Source organism: Pelobates fuscus, chromosome 1 (genome assembly GCF_036172605.1).
Source record: "Pelobates fuscus isolate aPelFus1 chromosome 1, aPelFus1.pri, whole genome shotgun sequence".
NCBI classification, from domain to species: domain Eukaryota; kingdom Metazoa; phylum Chordata; class Amphibia; order Anura; family Pelobatidae; genus Pelobates; species Pelobates fuscus.
In genome coordinates this window covers 195,175,515-195,202,431 of record NC_086317.1, presented here as the reverse complement: position 1 = coordinate 195,202,431, position 26,917 = coordinate 195,175,515, and the positions used below count along the sequence as shown (strand labels likewise).

At 39.0% G+C, this 26,917-nt stretch overlaps 1 protein-coding gene across 2 annotated transcripts in view; it reads right to left on the bottom strand.

The window, feature by feature from the left end:
- Positions 1–26,917, bottom strand: part of KDM5B (lysine demethylase 5B) — a 166,483-nt gene that overhangs the window by 45,359 nt on the left and 94,207 nt on the right. For both annotated transcript variants that reach the window (XM_063453213.1, XM_063453214.1), the window contains exons 18-26: positions 23,239–23,389; positions 23,037–23,151; positions 22,531–22,883; positions 21,339–21,477; positions 21,047–21,226; positions 9,127–9,288; positions 8,532–9,011; positions 8,245–8,356; positions 1,692–1,894 (exon numbers count right to left, since the gene is read on the bottom strand). In XM_063453213.1, the coding sequence (XP_063309283.1) occupies positions 1,692–1,894; positions 8,245–8,356; positions 8,532–9,011; positions 9,127–9,288; positions 21,047–21,226; positions 21,339–21,477; positions 22,531–22,883; positions 23,037–23,151; positions 23,239–23,389 (1,895 nt within the window). The remainder of the gene's footprint in view (positions 1–1,691; positions 1,895–8,244; positions 8,357–8,531; positions 9,012–9,126; positions 9,289–21,046; positions 21,227–21,338; positions 21,478–22,530; positions 22,884–23,036; positions 23,152–23,238; positions 23,390–26,917) is intronic.

Genomic DNA, 26,917 nt, shown 5'->3' with positions numbered 1-26,917 from the left:
TATATATATACTTAGATCATATATATATGATCTAAGTATATATTTATTTATTTTTGTACACTTATTTTAACTGTTTTTAATTTGATTTTCAGCCAGTAGGGGGACTAACTGTCATTACAGTTAGTCCCCCTGCTGGCAATGCAGCAGGCAGCTATCCCGGCCATGTGATTGTGAGGTCCTCGCAAGGACCTCACTCTCACATGGCCCGGGGGGGGCTGAAGAGGGCAGACGTGCCCTGGGAGTCCCCCCAACCGCGATCGCTGGCGTGGGATCGCCGGCGACCGGGTAAGTAAAAAAAAAACGGAGGGCGTACATTTACGTCCTGCGGCGTTTAGAGCCGCTTTAAAAAGGACGTAAATGTATGCCCTCCGGTCTTAAGGGGTTAATAACTTTGGGTGTATTCCATCAGGTCCCATTGACTTGTCTTTACTTTTGACAGTTGAAATAGAATCTATTCCTCTGTAAACTCACATGTAACAAAACTCATTTGTCCTTTTTCCTAATTTCCTTCATTTGTATATGTAAATACTGAACAAAGATATTAATTGAGGCAGTCTGCTAGACCTTTATCCTCTTCTACATTCCTTCCTTCTTTTGTTTTTAATCTAACTAATCCTTGTTTTACTTTTCTTTTCTCATTTATGTATCTAAAAAAAAAAATGTTTTGTCCCCCCCCCCCCCCCTTTTTTTTTTTTTTAACACTGCCTGCCATTTTCTCTTCTGTGTGAGATTTGGAAACTCTTATAACTTGCTTAGCCTCTTTCTGCCTAATTTTATAGATCATTCGGTCTTCATCACTAAATGCTAACTTTTTTTTTTTTTTTTTTTTTTTACTATTTTGGCCACACGGAGTACCACAGAGGTTTCTTAAATGTTTTGCTTTTACGGACTAGCCTAATGCAATTTTATGTTGCCTTCAGCAGTGCAACTTTTAAATAATCCCATTTCTCTTGGACGCCATTTAAATTGCTCCAGTCTGATAATGACTCATTTACACATATTCTAATTTTATAAAAGTCTGTTTTTCTAAAGTCTAAACATTTTATTTTTGTGTGGTGTGACTACTAAAACACACTGACTGATGATCACTGGATCCTAAACTTTCACATATAGTATTATCTGATACCAAATCTAGTATGGCCTCTTTACGAGTTGGCTCCTCAATGACTTGTTTTACAGACAATCCCAGTAGGGAGTTTAGAATATGTGTGCTCAAGCAGCTATTTTGGTTTTCCAGTTCACATTATGAAGATTAAAGTCACTCATGATGATAACTTCTCCCTTCCTTGTCATTTTAGCCATTTCCTCTAACAGATTATCTAACTCTTCTATTTGTCCGGGGGGCCTATAATCAAAGTGTAGAAATAACTCAAAGATGGTAAACAGAAATGGGATGCATCAGAGTTAATTTTCAAGTGTCATAGCAAAGGGTCTGAATAATTATTTTAATGTAATATTTTTTTTCTTCTTATGAATACATTTTCAAAGATAATCCTCTTGCATGTCAAAATAATTAACAAGGCAACATAACTGCTACAATTAAATGTCTGTTTAAAAACTACGGTACAGGTTTTTAAGTTTGGTTGTTCAACTGGTGCTTAATTGACAATATTTTTAAAATAAATTGAACTCCTGTAAGATCAACATTTGGAAACCTCTAAACAGTAGTAACAATGTCGTTTGAATTTTACCTCACACTGTGCTAGGTTCCTTTCTATGCCTTGCTGTTTTGTGCTTCCATTTTCAAAACCAACAGCAGAGACAGGAATGATACTCTCTGCCACTGAGTGATTAGGTTGTGTAAGGATGGCCTGATAAAGCTCCTGGACTTCAGGAAGTGATACTTGTAGAATTTGAGCTTCCATCAGTAACTCATCTAGTTCAGAAGTTAAACCTGAGAAAACAAATATATATAATAGCAGTCAATGTTTAGACCTATAGGATTTGCATATAAAAATAAAAAATAAAAACCATACCGTAACGCATATAAAGGATAAGTTGTATCAACAATAATTAACTATATGATTTAATTTATAAATTGAGGCTTGTTCACATGCTTAAACTAGAACAGGAAGAAGATTTTACAGTAAAATGTGCTTAAGTAATTTTAAAGTAGGCAAATAGTGTTACTACAATATTAAAAGTGTGTATTTAGAAACAAGATTTATATTTAAAGTGACACTATAGTCGCTTATAGTATTTGTTCTGGAGAGTATAATCATTCCCTTCAGGCCTTTTGCAGTAAACATGGTCTTTTCAGAGAAAAGGCTGTGTTTACATTACAGCCTAGGGACACTGGCCACTCCCTAGATGGCTACTAGAGGTGCTTCCTGCTATTTAGTGTCTTCACCCTCTGCATGGAGACACTGAACTTTCCTCAGATGCATTGATTCAATGCATTTCAACAAGGAGATAATAATTGGCCAGGTCTGTGTTTGGTCGCAGGGGTCGCAGTTGTGACCGGGCCCCGTCACTCCAGGGTGCCCGGCCGCCCTGCAACAGGGTACCGGTTGCCACGTTTTGCGGCAAACTGCCGGGGCCGCATTTGGAGGAGTCCATCAGGTGGCCCGTGCAGTCAGGGTCACCCGATGGATATGAATTTTCAGGGGGCCCGGTCAGCGCTGGGCGCTTTAACAGCGCGACCGGGCCCCCTGTTATTACATGACAGAGCTGGGAGGAAGCGACTCCCCGGTCACTCCTCCCAGCTATCAGGACCCGTGCGGGAGGAAGGATGAGGAGGAAGTACCAATCAGGCTAAAACCCCCACTGAAAGTCACAAGGTAGGAAACATTTTCTATATGTGTGTCTCTGTATCTCTGTACGGGTGTCTGTGTCTCTGTATGTACGTGTGTGTTTGTGTGTCTGTATGCAGTGGCGTACACACAATCCATGGGGCCCCGTATGTATGTGTGTGTCTATGTATGTATGTATGTATGTATGTATGTATGTATGTATGTATGTATGTATGTATGTATGTATGTATGTATGTATCTGCTTTACAATGGCACTTGCATTGCCAAAATACTGGCTCCAGCTGTTATGGTTTGGATAATTACATTTCCCCATTGAGAAGCTAAGTGAGGATTATATTAATTTCTAATACATTTCATGGCAAACATTGCTAAGCAAAAAGTGCCTTGCTACAAATTGCATTTTTATTGCAGAAAAGCAACCGCAGACATAAAAAATAAACCTTTAGAAAAAAAATGGTAACAAATGCCCTGTGGAAGACGTACAGAGTTGTTTAGTTGGTGCCTTATCACAGTATGAGTGGACAAAGAATACCTAACAAGTAAGTGAACTTGCATTTAGCACAATGTTAATGGGACACTTTCTCACGTCTTAGAACTGACAGCAAAGGGGTTTGATAACCCCCTCCCTCCCAAAATAAAAAACAAACAAACCAACATCTTGATGATGGGATGGGTCAAAGGGAGTAGGCCAGTGAAGCAATCACTATTTGTGCTCCATTCCAGATTGAGGGGAATATTTACAGATATCCACTGTTGATTTACAGGTTCATCTGAGGAGACCATAAGCACCTGCCGCCCTGCCACTGGCGTCGTCCAAAAGGGCAGACAAGCCCAGAATGTAAGCATGTCCACCTGAATCATTGGCAGTTCAGCCAGGTGTGAATGAATGCCAGGTTGCCTACTAATCAAGCAGGATGGCCTACTGAGGGCGGACCATTCTGGAAGCACCATTTTGAAAAAATTGAATAATATGGTTTTACATATAAGGACATAATCATCTGTTCTCTTGCAGGTCTTAAAATGAGGTAAACACAACCTCAGATGAACAACAATAGATGATATAATACACTATGTCATGGTTTATACAACAAAAATAAAGCCAAAATGGAAGAACCATGTGTGAAAAACTAAGTACACCTTATGATTCGATAGCTTGTACTTAGCAGCAATAACTTGAAGTAATCATTTTCTGAATGACTTCTATCATACTTTTGTCAGGATTACAATTGATCCAACACGCAGTGTTAGTATCACACTTAGGAATAAGGACAATGTCTAACGGGACCTTGGAAAGGCCGGACTCAACATACCAGAGACTAGTCGAAATACTAGCCGAGGTCAGGAACACAGAACGAAACAGTTGCAAGGAATAGCCAATAGTCAGGGATACCAGAATTCAGGGAGGTCAGAACAAAGCCAAAGTCAATAACCAAAGAAACACGATCAGGAACACACTCTTGAATAACCAGCAAAGGGAAACCACAACAGGGCAATGAGAAGAAGAAATAAGTGAGTTTAAATTTCCCTCTTGTGAATTCGATTGGCTGTATCCGGCCTTTGATCCCAAAAGGAGTGCGCGTCCTCCTTGAGGTCACCCACACGTCGACACCACTGTGGACAGACGTGGGGCTACATAACAGTGTGGATCCGCAACGGGCGGCGTCCACCGGAATGTTACAAAAGCCCAGCCTTATGGCATAGGACTGCCGAGCAGTACCTCTCCTATTCCTGGAAAGGTGATTTATGTTGTGCATAGCATATGGAGAGGATGTATACGTGACAACTATTAGTCTCTCACATTGTTGTGGAGGAATTTTGTCTCTCTTCTTTACAACGTTGCTTCAGTTCATTGAGGTTTGCTGGCATTCTCTAAGGGTCCTACCACAGCATTTCAACCAGGTTGAGGTCTTTGACCGGGCCATTGCAACACCTTGATTTTTTTTTTTCGATTTTCAGCCATTCTGTTGTTGATTTGCTGGTGTGCATCAGGGCCAAACATCTCCACTTTGGTCTTGTCTGTCCTAAGGACAGTTTCAGAAGTCTTTGTTCAGATGCAACTTAAGCCGTGCTACCATTTTCTTATTAGATAGAAGACACTTTCTCCTGACATTCCTTTCAAACAAATCATACTTGTTTACAGTATTTTTCTAATTATATAGTGTGAGTGCAGCTCTCAAATTTGAAGATAGGGACTTACCCCCAAAATTGTAATGGTTGCAGATACATGTAAGCAATCAAACAGAAAAAAATTGAGTGAGTTTATAACACATATTGACACCAATAAAGTGAGTGTGAATATTAAAACACTGGTTCTAATATTTTTCATATTATACGGTCATGAACTTTTAACATGCTTACTGAGGCCTGTAGAGACTGATTTTTTGTTGTTGTTGTAATTTCTCTGAGCATTGCACAGTCTGGTCTTGGGGTGAGTTTGCTGGGATGTCCAACCCTGGGAAGATTGGCAACTCTCTTAAATGTTTTCCACTTTTGAATAGTCTTTTTCATTGTAGAATAATGGACATTAATTTGTTTGGAAATGTTCTTATAACCTTTCCCAGTTTGATTGCCGATGTATTTCCTGCTTGTAATTGTGCTAACACACACACCTAAAAGCTCCAAACCAGCAAACTGCTAACTTTGGCTTTTATAGATGTGGTCACACTTGCTGATGATCAAGTAATCAATGGGTATTTGATTAGCAGCATCTCTTAATTCCTATGAAAGCGGTAGCATCTGTGTAGTTAATTTTACACACATGGCTTCTCCATTTTGGCTTCATTTTGTTAAATAAATCATGACACTGTGTAATAAGTAATGTGTTGTATTTACCAAATTTAAGACCTGCCAATGAACAGATGATTGCTTATGTCCCGGTATGTAAAACCATATAATTAAAAGAGTACTTTCTTTTTGACTGTGTGTATATATACACAGTTGCAAGAAAAAGTATGTTAACCCTTTGGAATGATATGGATTTCTGCACAAATTGGTCATAAAATGTGATCTGATCATCATCTAAGTCAAAACAATAGACAATCACAGTCTGCTTAAACTAATAACACACAAAGAATGAAATGTTGCCATGTTTTTATTGAACACACCATGTAAACATTCACAGTGCAGGTGGAAAAAGTATGTGAACCCTTGGATTTAATAACTGGTTAAACCTCCTTTAGCAGCAATAACTTCAACCAAACGTTTCCTGTAGTTTGCAGATCAGACGTGCACAACGGTCAGGAGTAATTCTTGACCATTCCTCTTTACAGAACTATTTCAGTTCAGCAATATTCTTGGGATGTCTGGTGTGAAGCGCTTTCTTGAGGTCATGCCACAGCATCTCAATCGGGTTGAGGTCAGGACTCTGACTGGGCCACTTCAGAAGGCGTATTTTCTTCTGTTTAAGCCATTCTGTTGTTGATTTACTTCTATGCTTTGGGTCATTGTCCTGTAGCAACATCCATCTTCTGTTGAGCTTCAGCTGGTAGTCAGATGGCCTTAAGTTCTCCTGCAAAATGTCTTGATAAACTTGGGAATTTTTCCTTCGATGATAGCAATCCGTCCAGGCCCTGACGCAGCAAAGCAGCCCCAAACCATGATGCCCCCACCACCATACTTCACAGTTGGAATGAGGTTTTGATGTTGGTGTGCTGTGCCTCTTCTTTGCCACACATAGTGTTGTGTGTTTCTTCCAAACAACTCAACTTTGGTTTCATCTGTCCACAGAATATTTTGCAAACTGTAAACGTGCAGCAATGTTTTGTTTGGACAGCAGTGGCTTCTTCTGTGGTATCCTCCCCAGGGGTGTATTTACCACAAGGCAAACAATGCATTTGCCTAGGGCAGCACTTTCAGGGGGGGGGGGAGGGGGGGGCACCCAAGCTCCCAGACAAATGCCTTGCTTGCCTTGTGTTCTGGGGCTGTCCACCTTACTGTGAGTGAGTGAGTGTAGCGGTCAGTGTGTGTCTGTGAGTGAGTGAATGTGTGTGTGTCTTTCAGTGAGAATAGGTGTGCCTGTGAGTGTGTGCATGACATTTTATGTGTATCTGAGAGTGTGTGCCTGTCAGTGAGTGGGTGTGTCAGTGTGTGCCTGTCAGTGAAAGTGTGTGTTGGTTAAACAGTGTGTGCCAATGACTGTCAGTGAGTGTATGCCAATGACCAATTTGTGCAGAAATCCATATCATTCCAAAGGGTTCACATATTTTTTCTTGTAACTGTGTGTGTATATATATATATATATATATACACACACACACACACACACACACACACACATATATACATACATACATACATACATAGACACACACTTACACATACATATAGTCATGTGATAAAGAACGAACACCCTCTTTGAATTCTATGATTTTACACTTAAGGAATAGATGATTATGTCCTGAACAGGTCTTAAAATTTGGTAAATAAAATCTCAGCTGAACAACAACAAATGACATACCATGTCATGATTTATTTAACAAACAAAGCCAAAATGGATAATCAGTTGATTGACAGGAGAGAAGAATAGTCCTCCCACAGGCAGTCCTTCTGCCACCCATAGCACCACAGTGCATGTGAACTGTTGGGAATGAAAAGCGAATTTAAAATTTTAGACAAATTAATTTGAAAAAGCTTTGTTTTTGGCTTTGCTATTTTGACTTAAAACTTTAAATTCACTTTGAATTCCTGATAATGCAAAATAAGTTAATGAACTTGTTAAAGGAACACTATAGTCACCTAAATTACTTTAGCTAAATAAAGCAGTTTTAGTATATAGATCAATCCCCTGCAATTTCACTGCTCAATTCACTGTCATTTAGCAGTTAAATCACTTTGTTTCTGTTTATGCAGCCCTAGCCACACCTCCCCTGGCTATGATTGACAGAGCCTGCATGAAAAAAAAAGCTGGTTTCACTTTCAAACAGATGTAATTTACCTTAAATAATTGTATCTCAATCTCTAAATTGAACTTTATTCACATACAGGAGGCTCTTGCAGGGTCTAGCAAGCTATTAACATAGCAGGGGATAAGAAAATCTTAAACAGAACTTGCAATAAAGCCTAAATAGGGCTCTCCTTACATGAAGTGTTTATGGAAGGCTGTGCAAGTCACATGCAGGGAGGTGTGACTAGGGTTCATAAACAAAGGGATTTAACGCCTAAATGGCAGAGGATTGAGCAGTGAGGCTGCAGGGGCATGTTCTATACACCAAAACTGCTTCATTAAGCTTAAGTTGTTAAGGTGACTATAGTGTCCCTTTAAGAGTAATTTCCACAAAACCAATATCCAAGCATCACGTCTCTCTAGCCTTAGAAAGCGTGTTGTCAGGACTTAGACATTATGTGCCTGTGATGTTACCAGGGTAAATTTATGCCCACAAGGGGTGAGATCGCCCAAATCTGGAATTCCCCAACACTAAAAGATTTGAGATATGATACGATCAGACTGCCCTACAATGCAAGTTTATAAATCAAAGCAGCATAAGAAACTTACAGGTCAGGGGGATGCAGTTTCGTCCAGAAGAAAAGGGAGACTGGACATAAATAGTTCTGTTGTCCCACTCATGCGGTAAAGAAAATGAAGTGGCTCCAACATTCTGTGACACCTGCATGACAACTTTGATTTGAGTAAAAGGACACTCCATTTGTTAACAGAACAATATATTTATTTTCCAAACATATATCACAGATTTATCAAGCAAGAACACTTGCATATTTTTTTGTTCTTTATCAATCCTAAACGTAGAGCTAATTTCTTCGACCTCAACCAATGATACTTACTTTGTCCGTTTCTTCCATTTGCCCAGCTGTTGCTTGCCACTTGTTGTACAAGTGGCTCGATCTGACCTTCTCTTGCACCGGTTTAAGATTGCCAGATGATAACATATATTGGGCCCGATGTTGCCAGTTGACCGTTCTCTCTATTAAGTAACGCAGAGCATCTCCCTCAGGTAACCGTACACGCAAACGTTGTAAAGATGCCAGTAGAGGCAGGATTTTCTCCAGCGGAGGTTTCTTTGAGCGATGGCATTGAGGGCACAGCCAGACCTTTGGTCCATGTGGAGAGGTTGTGATGCAGTTAAGATGGAAGCAGGCACGGCACAACTCACATTGGATCATAGGAGCCACAGGGGGCCCTTGGCATAAACACACCTTCCAATCAGTTTGATCCTTGTTGAAATGAAGTCTGTTTTCATTACAAACCCGCAAGGCATGCAAAGATTCCATTTCGTGCAATCGGGCCTGATCCAAGGTGGGCATCTAATAGAACACATATTGAAAAAGCAAAAGAAAATGTTAGAAGGAAAACTAAAGGACTACAAAGTCAACACAGTCTTTCACACACCTTAAGTTTGGTGATCATAGATTAACTTACTGCACTGGCAGTATCACTGTTTTCATTCAGAGCTCTCTCTAGCTGCTTCAGTTCATCTGGTTTTGAATATTTTTTTCTCCCTCCATTACTGGTCAAATCCTTTATCTTCCTTATTTTTCTTTTTAAAGAAAATGTTCTAAAATCACAACGAGGACAAAGTACCTAGAACAACAGACAAAGTGAAATGGAAAAAGTCATAATTATAAAAAAACAAAACAAAAAAAAAACACATTGATACATTTCAAACAACTCGAAAAATATATTTTATTTAACCTGTTAAGGATGCAGGGCATACTATGCCGACCTGTAAAATAGCACGTAGTGTAGATTGTAGAGATAGAGATATATATTACACACTTACACACATATACACACACACACTACTCCAAGCAAAACTTTTGCCCATCCACATACAGGCAAAAAATTCACCATCAGACAGACTTACCTGCACTACGGACTTTGTGGTGTAGAAGCCAATAAGCCCATGTGGACTTGCCTATGTAGGTAAAATGGACCTTCCACTTAAAGAAAGGATTAGAAACCATCTTTCAAGAATTAGGAATGCCTACAGAGACCTACGATCCGAACTACCAGTAGCTAAACACTTCTTGGAGCAAAAACATCCTTTAGCATCCATGAAGTTTATAGCAATAGACCACATTCCCCCACCAATAAATGGGGGTGATCGCAAGAGACTTACTACAGAGAACTATTTTGGATCAGGACTCTAGATACTGTTTGGCCTAAAGGCCTTAATGAGAAGTATTCATGGTCAATATTCTTATGAAATTTAGTTTTTTTTCTTTACCTATTTTTCGAACGTTGTTTGCCATGGATCTCTATGTCTGCAGGTATTATAATTTCTACCATGTGATTTAGGACATATCCGGTCACATCATGTATTTAGGTGCTTAATTATTGACAAATCTAATATACACACTATATCAATCTATCTGTAGACATATCCAGTCTTATCAGTAAACATATTCACTTTTCATGGGGATTCTTTGGAACTCTCTTTGGAATTTACTTAAGTCTCTTAAAGGGACACTATAGTCACCGGAACAACTTTAGCTTAATGAAGAAATTTTGGTGTATAGAACATGCCCCTGCAGCCTCACTGCTCAATCCTCTGCCATTTATGAGTTACATCCCTTTGTTTATGAACCCTAGTCACACCTCCCTGCATGTGACTTGCACAGCCTTCCATAAACACTTCCTGTAAAGAGAGCCCTATTTAGGCTTTCTTTATTGCAAGTTCTGTTTAATTAAGATTTTCTTATCCCCTGCTATGTTAATAGCTTGCTAGACACTGCAAGAGCCTCCAATATGTGATTAAAGTTAAATTTAGAGATTGAGATACAATTATTTAAGGTAAAATTACATCTGTTTGAAAGTGAAACCAGTTTTTTTTTTCATGCAGGCTCTGTCAATCATAGCCAGGGGAGGTGTGGCTAGGGCTGCATAAACAGAAACAAAGTGATTTAACTCCTAAATGACAGTGAATTGAGCAGTGAAATTGCAGGGGAATGATCCCTTTATTAATAACATCTAGGTATCTCCCTTTAACACACATTCAACCGGACATCCAACATTTTCCTTGCCTTCAGACCTTTGGTCTGGCACTTGATTCCCTATATAGATCTATTCTTTGACAAAATCGTATCTGTAAAACTCTTCCACATATATTGCTACACTATACTGCAAATACAGACATAGTACATTTGTAACATTGTGCTTCTTTGCAAGAAACAACTAATTTCACAGCTTATATTTTCAGAAGTACCATATAGACTCTAACCAATAGTCTACGGCACATTTATACATATGCAGCTAGGACATGCTCGTCCCTACATATGCCTGCTGCAAAAATGCCCTCACTCACTCACTCAATAGTTGTATCGCTAAATATGATGAGTGCAAAATAAACTAAGTGTTTTTACAATTTCATATATATATGTACCCTGTATGTTACATAATCTATATGCTAATTATTATTATGATTTACTCATCCCCTCGGCTGCTCGATTGCCGTGTGTGTTCAGCCCTCCCAGTGGCGTACTAAAGGGGAGCGGTCCGGCCCAGGTGCCAATCAGTAGAGGGGTGCCCGTTGCGCACTTAGACAGGGGCGGCTTTTTGCGCCCCTGTGTCTGATGAAAGGCACGCCGCTGCCTATTTGAGGGGCCTTTCCTTTAAACTGTCACCCCAAAATCCTGCCCCCCCCTACACCCTGCCGCCCCACACTGTCACCTTCCTACACCCCCCCACACACTGTCACCTTCATGCACACTACATCCACACCCACCCGCTCTGCATCCAATATTTACACACACACACACACACACACACATATATACACACACACACATGCACACATACATATATACACACATACACACACACGCACACGCACACATACACATATATATATACACACACACACACACACACATATATCATTCATTGCACACACTGCATCCACTATACACACACAACACATTCACTACACAAACAGACACTGCATTAACTACACATAGGGCATCCAATACACACACACATAGGCACTGTGTGCCTCTGTCAGTGCATCTGTATGTATGTCTGTGCATCTGTATGTATGTCTAAGTATCTGTGTGTAGCAGTGTTTGTATCTATGTGTGACTGTGTCTCTGTATCTGCATGTGTGTACATGTGTGTCTGTATCTGTAAGTGTGTATCTTTATGTGTTTCTGTATCTGTAAGTGTGAGTATCTGTGTCGGTATGTGTGCTTCCTTAACTACCGATTTTTGTTGGACGTACCTAGTACGTCCACGGTCGTTAAGGGGATATATGTATTTATAACGTCATTCTACATGTATTTTAAATATATACGTATATTAATATCAAAATACAGTTAAGAACAAATTAACACTGCTTTATAATAAAAAATAAAAAAAGGGTTTACATTTTTTCAATTTATTTATGTATTATTTTTATTATGTATGTATAAAATTATCGTTCTTCTAAGTGTATTTTAATATTAATATATAATTATATAGATTAATATTAAAATACACTTTTAATAATGATTTATGTGTATATATATATATATATATATATATATATATATATATATATATATAAAAAAACCAAATAATCTTGCACTCCACCTGATCTGTAGTCCAATGCCCGGTGCTTGTCAGCCAAAATACAACGGAAGATTCAAAGATAGCACTCCAGGGACTTGATAAAATGTAACTTTTATTTTACTCACTAAAACATCAAAGGTGTCAACGTTTCAGCTTGATCCCCTCAAGCTTTCGTCAGGACATACTGTGCAGACAAATAAACCCACATATATACCATACAGATAACGATAACTCACCACACTTGTGAAGCCTCTGACTCCATGGTCATCACCATGGTGACATATATCAACAATAATAAAAGTGCAACCATACACATAGATCGTGCAATTAAAAAATATTCAATTAGACTATTTTACGCTAGGGGAATCAATTACTTAAACATTAGTCACACTGGTAGCATTGAATAGTAACTACTGCAATGAATATCCTTCATAATGTATAAACTGGACTCATAGAAAGCAGGGCTGAAAACCAACAGGAATACTAGAGACTCTGAGAAAGTTCAGACAAAACTAATCGAAAAACCTATTTAAACATCATTATAAGGGCATATGTCCCACTGGAATTCACTCCACAGAAGATTGCTAGGATAGGGGTAGATCGCCTAACTGATTCCAAAATAGACTTCACAATTAAACTCACTGGAGATTGGCCAGTTACTAGATAATAATAACTACTAATGATCTCAAAATTGATCACACTGGCCACATAGAACGGTAACTGATGCACTATATTCGATTTCTTAGTATATACAACGGACTCCAACAAAGCCAATACGAGATAACAAGATAATCTAACAAAAGGGTGACACACCAATGCATGAGCACCTGTATCACCAGAGTTAACAAAATCAAAGTTGTTTAAGATAGGGGTGGATCACCTAAGTGGTTCCAAATAGACTACCCAATTAAACTAATACTGACTAGTGTAGTTACTAGAAATAAACTAGATACTCCTTATATGAAATACTAAACAGAGCTGCAACTGTCTCATATAGTAAAAACCCATACATTTCAAACCTCTGTATCATCATCATAATGAGTTACAATTCTGAGGCACATGGAAACTATTAAGATTTTTCAAAGTAATGAAGGTCCTGTGCCAGTGCCACCATGGACAAAAGGGAGGATTGCCTATCCCCCAGGGTGGGCATCCACATCCCGCCCCATATTTGTGACATATTCCAGGATCAACATAGTTATGAGAGAAAACATGGTTATGAGAGAAACATAGGTATGTATGCCTATCCCACAGGGTGGGCATCACATACCCCATCTCCAAAAAAGATTAATTGGATAGCACAGAAAATGAAAAATTATAAAAATGCAGTCAAGGTATATTTCTCATTCAGACCCTCAGGGTATACTGTTCTCAGAGTTCTGATCCAATATAGTTCACGTTGTAGTAACATTTTCTTGCGGTCCCCTCCCCTCCTGGGTGGAGGTACATGGTCGATTGCCATGAGTTTCAGAGTCGGTAGAGTGTGGCCTCTCTCCAAGAAATGTTTGGCCACCGGTAAGTCTGATTTCTGATCCCTATACGCCACTCGTATGTTGGATCTATGATTGCGAATACGTTCGCGCAAGGGCAGGTCCGTCTTGCCAATATAAGTAAGTCCACAGGGACAAGTAAGCCTGTATATTACATAATCAGTGGTGCAGGTTAGCCGATGCCTAATGATGTACTTTTTTCCTGTATGAGGATGAGCAAAGAATTTTCCCGATAACATGTGTCCGCAAGTGACACAACCTAAGCACTTATAACAGCCCAGATTTATAGAGCCTTGTTTCTGCTCGTAACAGTGTATAGGATCTGTCTTAACTAACAAGTCTTTCAGATTTCGATTTCTCCTATAACACATCATAGGTGATTGGCGAAATGGTTCTGGTAAAGAAGTGTCGTTCCTCAAAATTCTCCAATTTCTATCAATCATCCGTTTGAATTTTGGAGATGCTGTAGTGTAAGTGGTTGGAAAAACCAGTCTCCTTGTTGATACAGTGTTTGACTCGACTTGTGTTGAGTAGCACCTATCTAAGGCTTTATGGAGTGTCTGTTCACTGTAACCCCGTTGGTGAAACTTATCCCACATTAGTTTCAATTGTTCCTCCGCTTTACTGGGATCTGAGTTGTTCCTCATCACCCTCAAAAATTGTGAATATGGTAAGGATTGTTTGAGGGCATTGGGATGGAAACTATTCGCCTGAAGTAAAGTGTTGCGGTCCGTAGTCTTGGAGTAGAGTGTATATGCCAACTTGGTACCTTCTCTAATGATCCGTACATCCAGAAAATCCACTGAAAGCGGGTCTGCTGTCATAGTGAGTTCTACATTCGGTGTACAAGAATTGATATATTGGACCATAGATTCTGCAGTGCTGTTGTCTCCCTTGATGATCATGAAAATGTCATCGATGTAGCGACCGTATAGTAAAATAATATCTTTAAATGGCTCCAATATATATTGAGTTTCAAATTCAAACATGAATCCATTCGCATACATTGGAGCCATGGCCGCTCCCATAGATGTTCCGGCTGACTGCCTGAACCAATCAAATTCAAAACGAAAATAGTTCTGAGTCAGAACCAATTCCAGAATTTGCATAACGTATTCGATTGGGGGGCCCCTGTATTTGTCTGAAGATGAAAGAATCCGTTCCATGGCTTGGACTCCCCCTGAGTGGGGTATGATAGTGTATAAGCTCTTCACATCACACGTAACTAGTGATGTCAGCCCAACTGGTAAGGAAATCTTGGAAATCATATCAATGAAACTTGGAGTATCCTTGATGTATGTTGAAAGGTTTTGAATCGTTTCCTTAAATAGGAAATCCAGCCATTTAGCCAGTGGTTCTAGGATGCCTCCCACCGCCGACACAATTGGTCTCCCAGGAGGGTCCTGAAGGTTCTTATGCACCTTGGGGAGTGTATAGATTACTGGGGTCCTCAGGTTTGGTTGATGTAAAAATTCCCAGAGGTCCTGATCGATAAAATTCTGTTCCAGACCCTTCAGTAGAATGGCGTCAATTAAAAGTTTCACTTGAAGCGTAGGATCGCCTTTCAATTTCAGATAAGTCTGGGAATCAGATAATTGTTGGATAATTTCCAATCTATATTTAGCATAGTCTTGAATAACGATTCCCCCGCCCTTGTCTGCTGATCTAATAACAATGTCTTTGTCCATAGCCAAAGACTTAATGATCTGTCGATCCATTTTGGAACAATTTGAATGGTAGGAATGAGTAACTTTTAGATGGTCCGTTGTTTCCTTTTGTACAGACCTTAAAAAACTTTTTATAGAGGCTTGATTCGGCAGGGGATCAAAGGTACTTTTCCTCTTAAACCTTATTTCATCAGGGGGAGTGGTTTGGTTTTTAAAGAAATCCTTAAGTCGCAACGATCTCCCAAACTTATACAATTCAACTTCCCAGTCTAGTGGGTTAGGTTTGGCAGTGGGGACAAAAGACAAGCCCTTACTCAGCAAAGTAATTTCAGCCACTGTCAATACTCTGGATGATAAATTGAAGATAGGTATTACCTCCTCTGTCGTGGTGGTCTCCCTCTTGCCCCAGAAGGTGCGTCCCTTCTGACCTCGTCTGGTGATTGTCCTCCTTCTGACGTAATACCTTTGCTCTGGCAGGGTTTGGAACCTCTAAAAAAGATTGTGCTTGAAAGTTGTTGGCCCCCCTATCCCAACTGCTGCGATCAGATTCCGAGCTGGAGTTTCCTGAAGTTTGATCAATAGTATAATGTCTAGGTTTGCGAATAGGTCTTCTTTTCCTCGCAAATCTAGGTAGATCACTGGTGCCGCTAAGCCACCTATAAACTCTGTGCTCCTTGTAATCTGCTGCCACTTTATCTTGCTTATCCTTTTTGAATCTAATAAGATCCGTCTTATAACTCTTTACATTATTTTCCAATTTTAGCAATGTAGAGGTAGCTTCTGAACTTGCCAGCAATAATGCCTGTCTTGTTTCCAATTCAGTAATCCTCCTTCTGATTTGAATCAGATCTTCCTTCACATCCTCAATGATCACTAGCATCAAGTCCAATGAACATTTGTTTAGGACTGAAATCCACTTTTTACAGACAGCTGGTTTCAATCTACCAATCGTGGGTACATTACTAACCCTGAAGCCTCTCGGAATCTGAAGTTTCCGGTGGTAATCAGATAAAAATAAACCGTGAAGGTCCAAATCTGTTTCTCTCTTTTTTAATTTCAACAATTCAAAATAAATATCACGTAGTGAAGTGGTGTTAGGAAGATCCGAAGTGGTAGTGTCCCATCTAATCCTGTCTGCATCAGAGTCACTATATTGCCAGATTACTGCTTGCTCAGCGCATCCACCAGCTAGCGTAAAAAAATTATCATCCATGGATACAAAAAACAATTCTGTACTGTATCTTTAAAAGTCAAAATAAATGCAGGGTTATCGTCTTTCACAAAAACTACAAAAAAATGTTGATAATTATTCCTACTCAGAGTTATCTGAGTGAATTAATTCACTGGGGGTGCATAGAAAGTCAGCTGTAGCAAACACTGAATGATACAAAAAAACCAAATAATCTTGCACTCCACCTGATCTGTAGTCCAATGCCCGGTGCTTGTCAGCCAAAATACAACGGAAGATTCAAAGATAGCACTCCAGGGACTTGATAAAATGTAACTTTTATTTTACTCACTAAAACATCAAAGGTGTCAACGTTTCAGCTTGATCCCCTCAAGCTTTCGTCAGGACATACTGTGCAGACAAATAAACCCACATATATACCATACAGATAACGATAACTCACCACACTTGTGAAGCCTCTGACTCCATGGTCATCACCATGGTGACATATATCAACAATAATAAAAGTGCAACCATACACATAGATCGTGCAATTAAAAAATATTCAATTAGAATATTTCAAATAGGTTTTTCGATTAGTTTTGTCTGAACTTTCTCAGAGTCTCTAGTATTCCTGTTGGTTTTCAGCCCTGCTTTCTATGAGTCCAGTTTATACATTATGAAGGATATTCATTGCAGTAGTTACTATTCAATGCTACCAGTGTGACTAATGTTTAAGTAATTGATTCCCCTAGCGTAAAATAGTCTAATTGAATATTTTTTAATTGCACGATCTATGTGTATGGTTGCACTTTTATTATTGTTGATATATGTCACCATGGTGATGACCATGGAGTCAGAGGCTTCACAAGTGTGGTGAGTTATCGTTATCTGTATGGTATATATGTGGGTTTATTTGTCTGCACAGTATGTCCTGACGAAAGCTTGAGGGGATCAAGCTGAAACGTTGACACCTTTGATGTTTTAGTGAGTAAAATAAAAGTTACATTTTATCAAGTCCCTGGAGTGCTATCTTTGAATCTTCCGTTATATATATATATATATATATATATATATATATATATATATATGATCTCAGTGTGTATATGATCTCAGTACTTTTATTTACTTTTTTCAACTTTTATTTACCTTAGTTTAAAAAAACTTTATTGCAGGCATTAGGGGGACTGCCTGACAGCTGCACAAGCCTGCTATTCCGGCCATGTGATCGCGAAGACCCCGCGATCACATGGCCCGTATCAGGCAGAGGGGGTCTGCCCAAGATCCCAGGCAGACCCCAGGATTGCAATCGCCGGCGGATCACCAGCGATCAGGGAAGTCCTGATCTACTAAATTAAGTACCAGGTACATCCGCGGTCAATACCGACCGTTTTTTGGCGGACTTACCTGGTTAATACCCATCAGAGAAAACAAAATTGCTACACAAAAGTATATATTTATATAAAGTAGACATCACAGGCTATTTACCTAAGCTTAGTTTGACACTTTTTACGTAGCCATTTCACTGCCAATCGCTGCTAAATATTGGAGTAAAATTGTGTTTATTTTATTTTGGCATGTACACAATATTTTTGTTATATGTATTTCGGAAAGCTGGTTTGTGCTATTCTTGTACAGAATCCAATATTGTGTTCATTGTGTTATTGTGCTACATCTAGAGTATAACGATACCCCCATTGTATGCCTTTGCCACTATTCTGTGAGGCTAAAATGCCATATAGGAGACCATGCCATTTTATTTTAGTTTCTATAGTTGGCATTTTCATAGATGGTCCTGGGTCTGATTTTGTGGCATTGTAGCCATTTGACTGTTCAAATAACCCCACAAAGGCCTTCCATTTGAGAAAAAAAAAAAAAAAAAAAAGGAAGACACTCCAGGGTATCTTATTAGGCATATATTATACCTTAACTTGCCACCATTTTTTCGTCAATTTATTTTAAAGTTTGTGTTGAGAAAAAAAAACCTAAAAAAAATAAATAAAAAAACTTTCTTTTACATACAGGTTGCATTTGTGCTAGGTATTTCGTACGTTTTATAAATGCCACTGTCATAAATTCCCTCTAAGTATGTTCAGTTACCTCTTCGAAGTAAAACAATATGCCCAATTAATAACCTAGACCAGGGGTAGGCAACCTATGGCACTTGTGCCATGCACGGCACTCAAGGTTGCTAGAGCCAAACATGGTCTGGCTTATTAGGAGTCCTAGTGAAACTTCAGATATCTGCTAATACGAAAAGGTGATGAAACATAATATTCAATTATATAATTTTATATAATAACTGTATGGTAATAGCTTCTTGATCCAAGGATACATCAGACTGCCATTCTGGGGTCAAAAATTAATTGTTATTCTTAGTTTTTTTGCAAAATTGTAAGTGCTTCAAACAGTTTTTTTGCCTTCTTTTGGCCAACAGCAAAAACAGATGTGAGAAAGACTGAACTTGATGCACATGTCTCTTTTTAGCCCATGTTACTACGAATAAAGGGAGCCAGGAATCATGGAAGCTGTAACTAGATGGGAGGTGGGCACATGGATCAGATGAACGGTCAGTGGGTAGGAGACACACATGGATAGAGGGAGCTGTTGGGTAAGAGCAAAGATCAGGCGAGCAGTCAGTGGGCAGGAGGGGCACAGGGATAAGGGAGCTGTCAATGGGTGGGGGCGCGTAAGATTAGGTGTGTGCAGGGTGCCTTGAATGCCCATAGATTATCTATATTGTTTAATAAAGACAGAGCTTGGAAGCTTAAGAGAATGATCAACACGGATAATAAAAGAAGAAGAAAATAATCCAAAACTGCTACACAAAAGTATATATTTATACTTGTAATAAAAAAAAGTACATCCCCTGGCCTATATAATTAAAGGAACACTAAAGGGTTAGGAACAAATACATGTATTCCTGACCCTATAGAGTTAAAAAACTATGTAGCCACCTGAACTCCCTTTGCCTCCTTAAATATAGTAAAAGCTTATCTTTATTTCACTCTGCTGCTGGCTCTGCTTCTGATCTGCTTTCTTGGCAGATATCACCAGATTGTCAAGGAGGCAGATCAGTGGCAGAGCCAGCACAAGCCAAGCACAGCCCTGGCCTTATAGAGACGCATTGAATGAACGCATCTCTATGAGGAAAGTTCAGTGTCTCCATGCAGAGGGTGGAGGAGACACAATGTCTCTGCCCCAGGAATGACCTCTAGTAGTCATCTGAGGAGCGCCCAGTGGAGGTGTCCCTAGGTTGTAATGTAAATACCGCCTTTTCTCTATTTAAAAAAAAAAAAAGACAGTGTTTACTGCAAAAAGATTAAAGGGACTGACTATACTCACCAGAACAAATACAAGTTGCAGTTGTTCTAGTGACTATAGTGTCCCTATAGTTGAGAGCATTTTGACACTTTGTTTACCATTTTATCATAAACCTAGTTTAAAATTTGTTTTTACTCATCCTACCTATAATATCACCCACTAATCCCTGTCCTAATCCCACCCCATATTACCACATCTCAATGGATTCCCTCTGACATCAGCAGAGGGATTTCCTTGCTCAAATCGTACAAATGGCTTACTGAGCTATCTGTGTGATTGCAGCACCATGCAGAAATCAGTGCCGGGCTGCTGGCAGAGGCCATCACCGATCCTGCTGCATGGTGGTAAGCAAGAAGAAACTTGGGGGGAGGAGGAAGAGTGGGACGACCGTGATTTTTAAAATTACTGCAGTAGTGAAAATGTGATACCACAGCATTCAAAGGGGGAGAAGGAACAGACATAATTAATAGTGGAATTATGGTGTAACTGAATCCCCATATTTGTTTGTCAAGATAGGGGATTTTAAGTAGCCTTGTAAAATTTAAACTGTATTCTTATTATTGTGTGTGTGCGCGGTTCTTTTATCTGTATTTTGTATATATTTTGGTCTTTATGGCAGCACCACTACTTAGGTGCACACCTGGAATCTGCATTTCTAATTCCCCTTTTATTCCTCTGATGATCTGGAATCCAGAGCAGATTCCTATTGGGCAGAGCACCTCACCCATCTACTATAGGTACCCTTTAGGAGATGACCACAGAAAAGCATAAATGGACACGTCTCTGGTAGCAGTTGAAGCAAGTATTGCAAGTTCGCACGCTAATCTCCCATGTTAAAAATTAATGTAGGATCCATCAATATTGGGGCACTGTGAAGTAGTAGTGGGCTTAACACAATATGGCCATATGGTGTAACTGAATCCTAATATCTGGTTTCTGATATAGGTGATTTTAAGGAGCATTGTAAAATTTGAGTGCCGTTCCTTTATCTGTATTTTATTTACTGCAAAAGTGTCAGTGAATTTCCCTGCAAGTGCACCTGGAATTTTTTCAATTGTTGGCAATTATGCAATTCCAGATTGTCATTGCCTAAAAGAGTTTGCACTTCAATTGACCTCAAGAAGAAATTCAATTTTGTGACTCACCTCAAGCAGACAGTATGGTGAATTTGGTGTTAAAAAGGTATTGGTTGCACAATCAGTCCATGCATGTATTTCTTCCACCAGGGATTCAAGCCTCGGCAAAGGGTCTAAATCAACAGGAATTGCACGACCTTGAGTCACCAACTCCACCAAAGTGTCCAGCACAGGAACTTTACATCCAGCCTGAACAACAACAAAAAAATAAGTAAAAGAAAATAGAATTTTCCAGTTTAGAAAAGCATATTTAAAATTAATTCTCTGTTTGAATTATTCACTTCTCTGGATCATCAATGACCTGCAGTGTATCCACTTTCTGCAACCATTCTTGAGCCCTTTGCACAGCATCTTTTAGTAACTCGGCACTAGGCAAAAACGCTGTGATTTTCTCCACTTCTAGCAGTGTAGCTGTCAAGTAGCTGAGTGGATTTCGTGGTCTGAAAGAAAGAGAAAGGTGAACAAAAAAGAAAAACAAAACACTGAGGTCACTGTGCAAACTATTCGTACAAACGCAACAATACATAATTAATGTGATTAAAAATATAATAAAATAAAATACAATTTTTGTTAAAGGGAATTACAACTTAGAATGTCCATTGTTTGCTACTAAGCACCTTGTTCTTCAGGCTGAAATTCTCAGAGAAACCTGGTCCTATGGTTCTGAAAAAACTGTGGACTTTCAAAAAAACAAAAAAAACAAAAAACAATCCTGAATAGCATAACTCTATAACTGGGAATAATAAGGGAATTCCTCTGCTGAAAGCTTTAAGGGAATTATTCTACTGACATTTAACACTTTAAATGGTTAGGACTGAGATTATAATTATGGTTATAATTAGGGTTTGGTATAGGATTAGCAAGGATTAAGGTGAGGTGTATGATTAGATTCAGGGATTAGGATTTGCTTTAGAATTGGGGTTTGGTTCAGGATCAAAGATTTAGGCTTAACTATAGATTATTAATTTGCAAAGGTATACAGATGGGGTATTGTTGCACACAGGTGATGTTGCAAAGTATAGTCAATATATTATTACAGTGGGACACATGATAATTAAAAATGAAGCTGAAAAAAAAAAATACAATATGCATGCTGCAAAAATTAAATGTATCACAGACTTTGGGAAAAAATGTGAAAAAGGTTATCTCATTAAAGCTCAAAATATCATGTAATAGTCCACATGGTGGCAACCAAATGGTATGAATTTATGGAATAATTTAAATATGTGAGATCGTAAAATTAACCAAAATACAGGTTATATTTTTTTGTGCCTTTGTGTATTTGCTTTTAAAAAATTGAGAATTTATATGTATACGCCACATCAAATTAAAGCTCCTTTTTGTCCTTTAAAAAAAATATGCAATATGTGTTGGTACAATAATTGAGAAAGATTGATATTGTGGTTGAACATACACATAGCAAAAATTGCTTTCGTCCTTAAGTGAAATACAAATTTTCTTGGTCCTTAAGGAGTTAAAAATGTGGCACTAACCTGGCTTTAAGCAAACTTTTACAACGGTCATCCCAATGCTCACACATTGTGAGCATCTCTTGTAGCTTAGCCATTGCCTTCTCCACAAGTGGATGAGGTGTCAGCCCTACTCCCAAATCAATAAGCCTCCTCATAACATCCACTGTAAGCGATCCTGGCTCCTGCCATGCATGCTCTTGTTCTTCAAGCCAGCGTGCCTGCTCCAAACGTTCCCAAAGTTTTTCCAATGGTAAGTCAAGGTCAAACTGGAAACTGGAGTCAAGAAGCTGCTGCAGATCACTTGCTCGCGGCATCTCGGCAGTCAGCAATATGTGGCTACGCAACTGGAACTCATCGACACGTGTTTGTAGATCCTTTGGGGGTATAGTTATAAATGAAGGTAAGTTAAATGCATTACCGATGAAATGTAGTGTATGTGAAGAAAATTAAAAGATGAAATGTGAAATCAAATCAAGGCACAAAAATGTAGAAAATGTGTAAAGCTAGGGGTAGCATCTCATCAGTACCTTGAGTTGAGGTGCTTGGTTGATAATACAAGGAAAAGAATTAAGCTGCTTTACAAAGGACCTGAATTCTGCAACAGTGAGTTGGTTTGATGATTTTCCACCTCCTGACCGAAATCTGACACAAGAGAAGAATGTAGGTATATATAAAGAAGATCTGTATAAGTGATATAGAGTAGAGTTTGACAAAAGCAGTATTTGTTACCTTGTGTGCCGCTTCCCATTTAGCAGCTGCTGAGCAAGTGCTCCATATCGTTCTGCATCCTGCACAACTTCTTGCAAGTGATGCAGGAGGTCATTATCCGGGAAATGTTTTGCTTTGGATTCCTCTACAAGCAGATGAAGAGATGATAGGCCTGAATACCAGTAACAAAATAAAAAAAGTACAAAGAAAATATTTCAGTTTTAATTAAACAAAAACTCATTAAGTATACAGTTATAAATAAATATTAAATAAAATATAATACACTCTCTACTCAACAGTAAAAATTCACCACTAGGCAACATACTGCAAAAATGATCTGAAGTACAACTGTGTGACGCCAAAGCACTACAAGAACCAGCCTTGTCTTGAGAATGTATTCTATCTAAATACATGTTGACAGTGCCGTATGGATTCTGGAGCCTCTACAACCATATAATTTAAAATTTTCAGATATGATATATGTAAGGTGTATCTGCAAAATCTTTCCACAAGTGGATTTGATCTATTTGGATTTTGCCAAGGCGTTTGATACGGTTCCACAAATAGATTAGTGTTCAAACTTAAAGAAATTGGTCTAGATGAAAATTCTTGTTCTTGGGTAGAACATTGGTTTAAAAATAGAGTACAGAGAGTTGTCATTAATGGTACATTTTCAAGCTGGACAGAGGTTGCAAGTGGTGTCCCTCAAAGTTCTGTTCTGGAACTCGGTCTATCTAACATGTTTGAAAATCATCTTTTAAAAAGCATTGAAAGTCATGTTTCAGTGTTTGCAGCGGACACGAAACTCTGTAAATGAAAACAATGTGCGCAAGATATTACTTTGCGGCAGAGAGATTTAGATACTCTGAGGGAATGGCACTCAAATGGCAGATTAAATTTAATGTAGAAAAATGTAAAGTAATGCACCTCGGCGTAAAGAATGCATAAACAACTTATACCCTTAATGGAAGCGAATTAGGGATAACACACGAGAAGGATGTGGGAATTGTTATAGACAACAAACTAGGCCACCATGTGCAATGTCAATCAACAGTGGCTAAGGCCAGTAAGGTATTGTCATGCATGAAAAGGGCATTAATTCTCGGGATGAGAATATCATTTTGCCTCTTTATAAATCACTGGTAAGACCACATCTGAAATATGCTGTGCAATTTTGGGCACATTTTCTAAAGAAGGATATTATGGCACTAGAAAAAGTGTAGAGGCGGGCTCAAAAAAATAATAAAAGGAATGGAACTTTTTAGCTATGAAGAAAGATTAACAAATGTAAACCTCTTTGGTTAAGAAAAATGTTGCCGCAGACGGGATTTGATAACATTATACAAATATATCCGTGGCCAATACAAACAATTGTGTGAAAATCTATTCACAAGCAGGACTTAACATAGGACATGAGGTCATGCGTTTAAACTGGAGAAAAAAGATGTAGTCGAAGGAAAAAGAAAAAAATTCTACCGTAAGAACAATAAGGAAATTGAAATCTCTGCCTGAAGAAGTGGTTTTATCAGAGTCTGTACAGAGGTTTAAACAGCAACTACCGTATTTATTCGAGTATAACAAGCAAAATTTTGTACCGATTTTTTATTTAAAATTAGGGGTGCGCGTTATACTCGAATAAATATTCGAGTGGGTGCTCCGATTATACCTCCCAGAGCTGGCCGCGGGTCTCGCGAGATTTACACTGGGAAGCTGGAGGAGCTGCACGGAGGTGAGTAAACGCTTGCTGCCCGCCCCCCCAGGACCGCCGGGCTTGTAATGAGCCCGGCGGTCGGTATTATCGGAGCATATTTATTCGAGTATAACAAGCACCCTAATTTTAAAAATCTGTATAAAATTTTATACCGATTTTTAATCGAAAATTAGGGGTGCGCGTTATACACGTGTGCGCGTTATACTCGAATAAATACGGTAGATTAGGCATAGGCACCCTTCGGCACTGCAGATGTTTTGGACTACACCTCCCATGATGCTTTGCCAACATTATGGGTGTAAGGGAATGTAGTCCACAACATCTGGAGTGCCGAAGGTTGCCTAACCCTGAACTAGATGCATAGTTGCAAAAACATAATATTCAATTAGATAATTTTTCAACTGTAGGATAATAGCTTTTTGATCCAAGGATGAATATGACTGCCATTCTGGGGTCAAGAGGAAATTTTCTTCCTAGTTTGTTGCAAAATTGGAAGTGCTCAAACTTAAATTTTTTTTGCCTTCTTCAGGATCAAAAGCCAAAAACATATGTGAGGAAAGCTGAACTTGATGGACACGTCTTTTCAGCCCATGTAACTATGTGTAGTTGTGAATATACAAAGTTTCAGCATACACAAACCATAAATATATAAAGTACCTTGTGCATTTTAAAACTCCACATGTGGTTATACCCATACACAATGATATATCATCAATGTTAAATCCACAGTAGCATATACATGTAAAAATAGCATATATAGTGCTACACCAAAGGAGATAAAATAAGGGAAAAATAATGGGGAAGACACATTTACAAACAAGAGAGCAGATAACCTTCTACTCAGGACACAAGAACTCCACTATAAATCACAGGCCAGGAGCTGATGCAGAAAGCAGTCCACAAGGTTGATTTCACAGAAAAATGGCTACACACAGGGCAGATGCAAAGATTTTTGGCTGTGCAGGCAAAGATTAATTTTGCACTCTCCCCAAAATGCGTCTACATGTGTGCCTCTTAACCGGGAATGTCTGGAACCATTTTGTATTTTATTCCTTTTTACATCTGTGTCTCTGTGTCTCGCGATTGTGTCTTTAATAATGGGTTAAGGTTAATACAGTTTAAGGTTTAAAGATAGGTAGTGTAAGTATAGGGTTAAAGGGACACTATAATCACCAAAACAACTTTAGCTTAATGAAGCAGTTTTGGTGTATAGATCCTAGCCCTGCAGTTGCAATGCTCAATTCTCTGCCATTGAAGAGTTAAATCGCGTTGTTTATACAGCCCTAGCCAAACCTCTCTGCAAGTAATGTGCACAGCCTTCCTAAGCACTTCCTGTAAAGTGAGATTTAATGTTTACACTTCCTTTATTGCAAATCCTATTAAATGTTATTATCAAGCTTTCTGACAGGATACTGATCAGTTTAACCCCTTAACGACGAGTGACGGACGAGGTCCGTCACTCAGGGGAATGCGTTAACGCCGTCCGTCACCCGTTAAAATTAACCCCAGATCGCCGCAATCGCGGCGATCGTGGGGTTAATGGTGCTCCGGTCTGCCTCTGCATTAGAGGCAGACCGGGAGCACCGGATCCAGCTGCCCCAGTACATGTGCCCGCTCTGACAGCATGCCAGAGCGGGCACATGTGCTGTGTATACTCACCTCCGCCTCCCTGCACTTCCGGGTTCAGTGTGAAGTGCAGGGAGACGGATCAGTGTTGATCCTGCCCCCTGGTGACAAAAAAATAAAATTTATTTAAAATCCCACCCCCCTTTACCCATTTTAATAAAAAATTAACCACTTCCCTGCCAATTGATCACTGACTACAGGGATCAATTGGCAGGGATTACATTTTACTATGGTCTGATTTTTTTTTTAACCCCTGAGGGTTAATTTTTTTTTTTTTAACCCTCAGGGGTTCAATTTATTTTATTAATTAATTTAAATATTTTAAAATTATAAATTTAGCTAGCTGGGGAGGGTGGAAGTTAG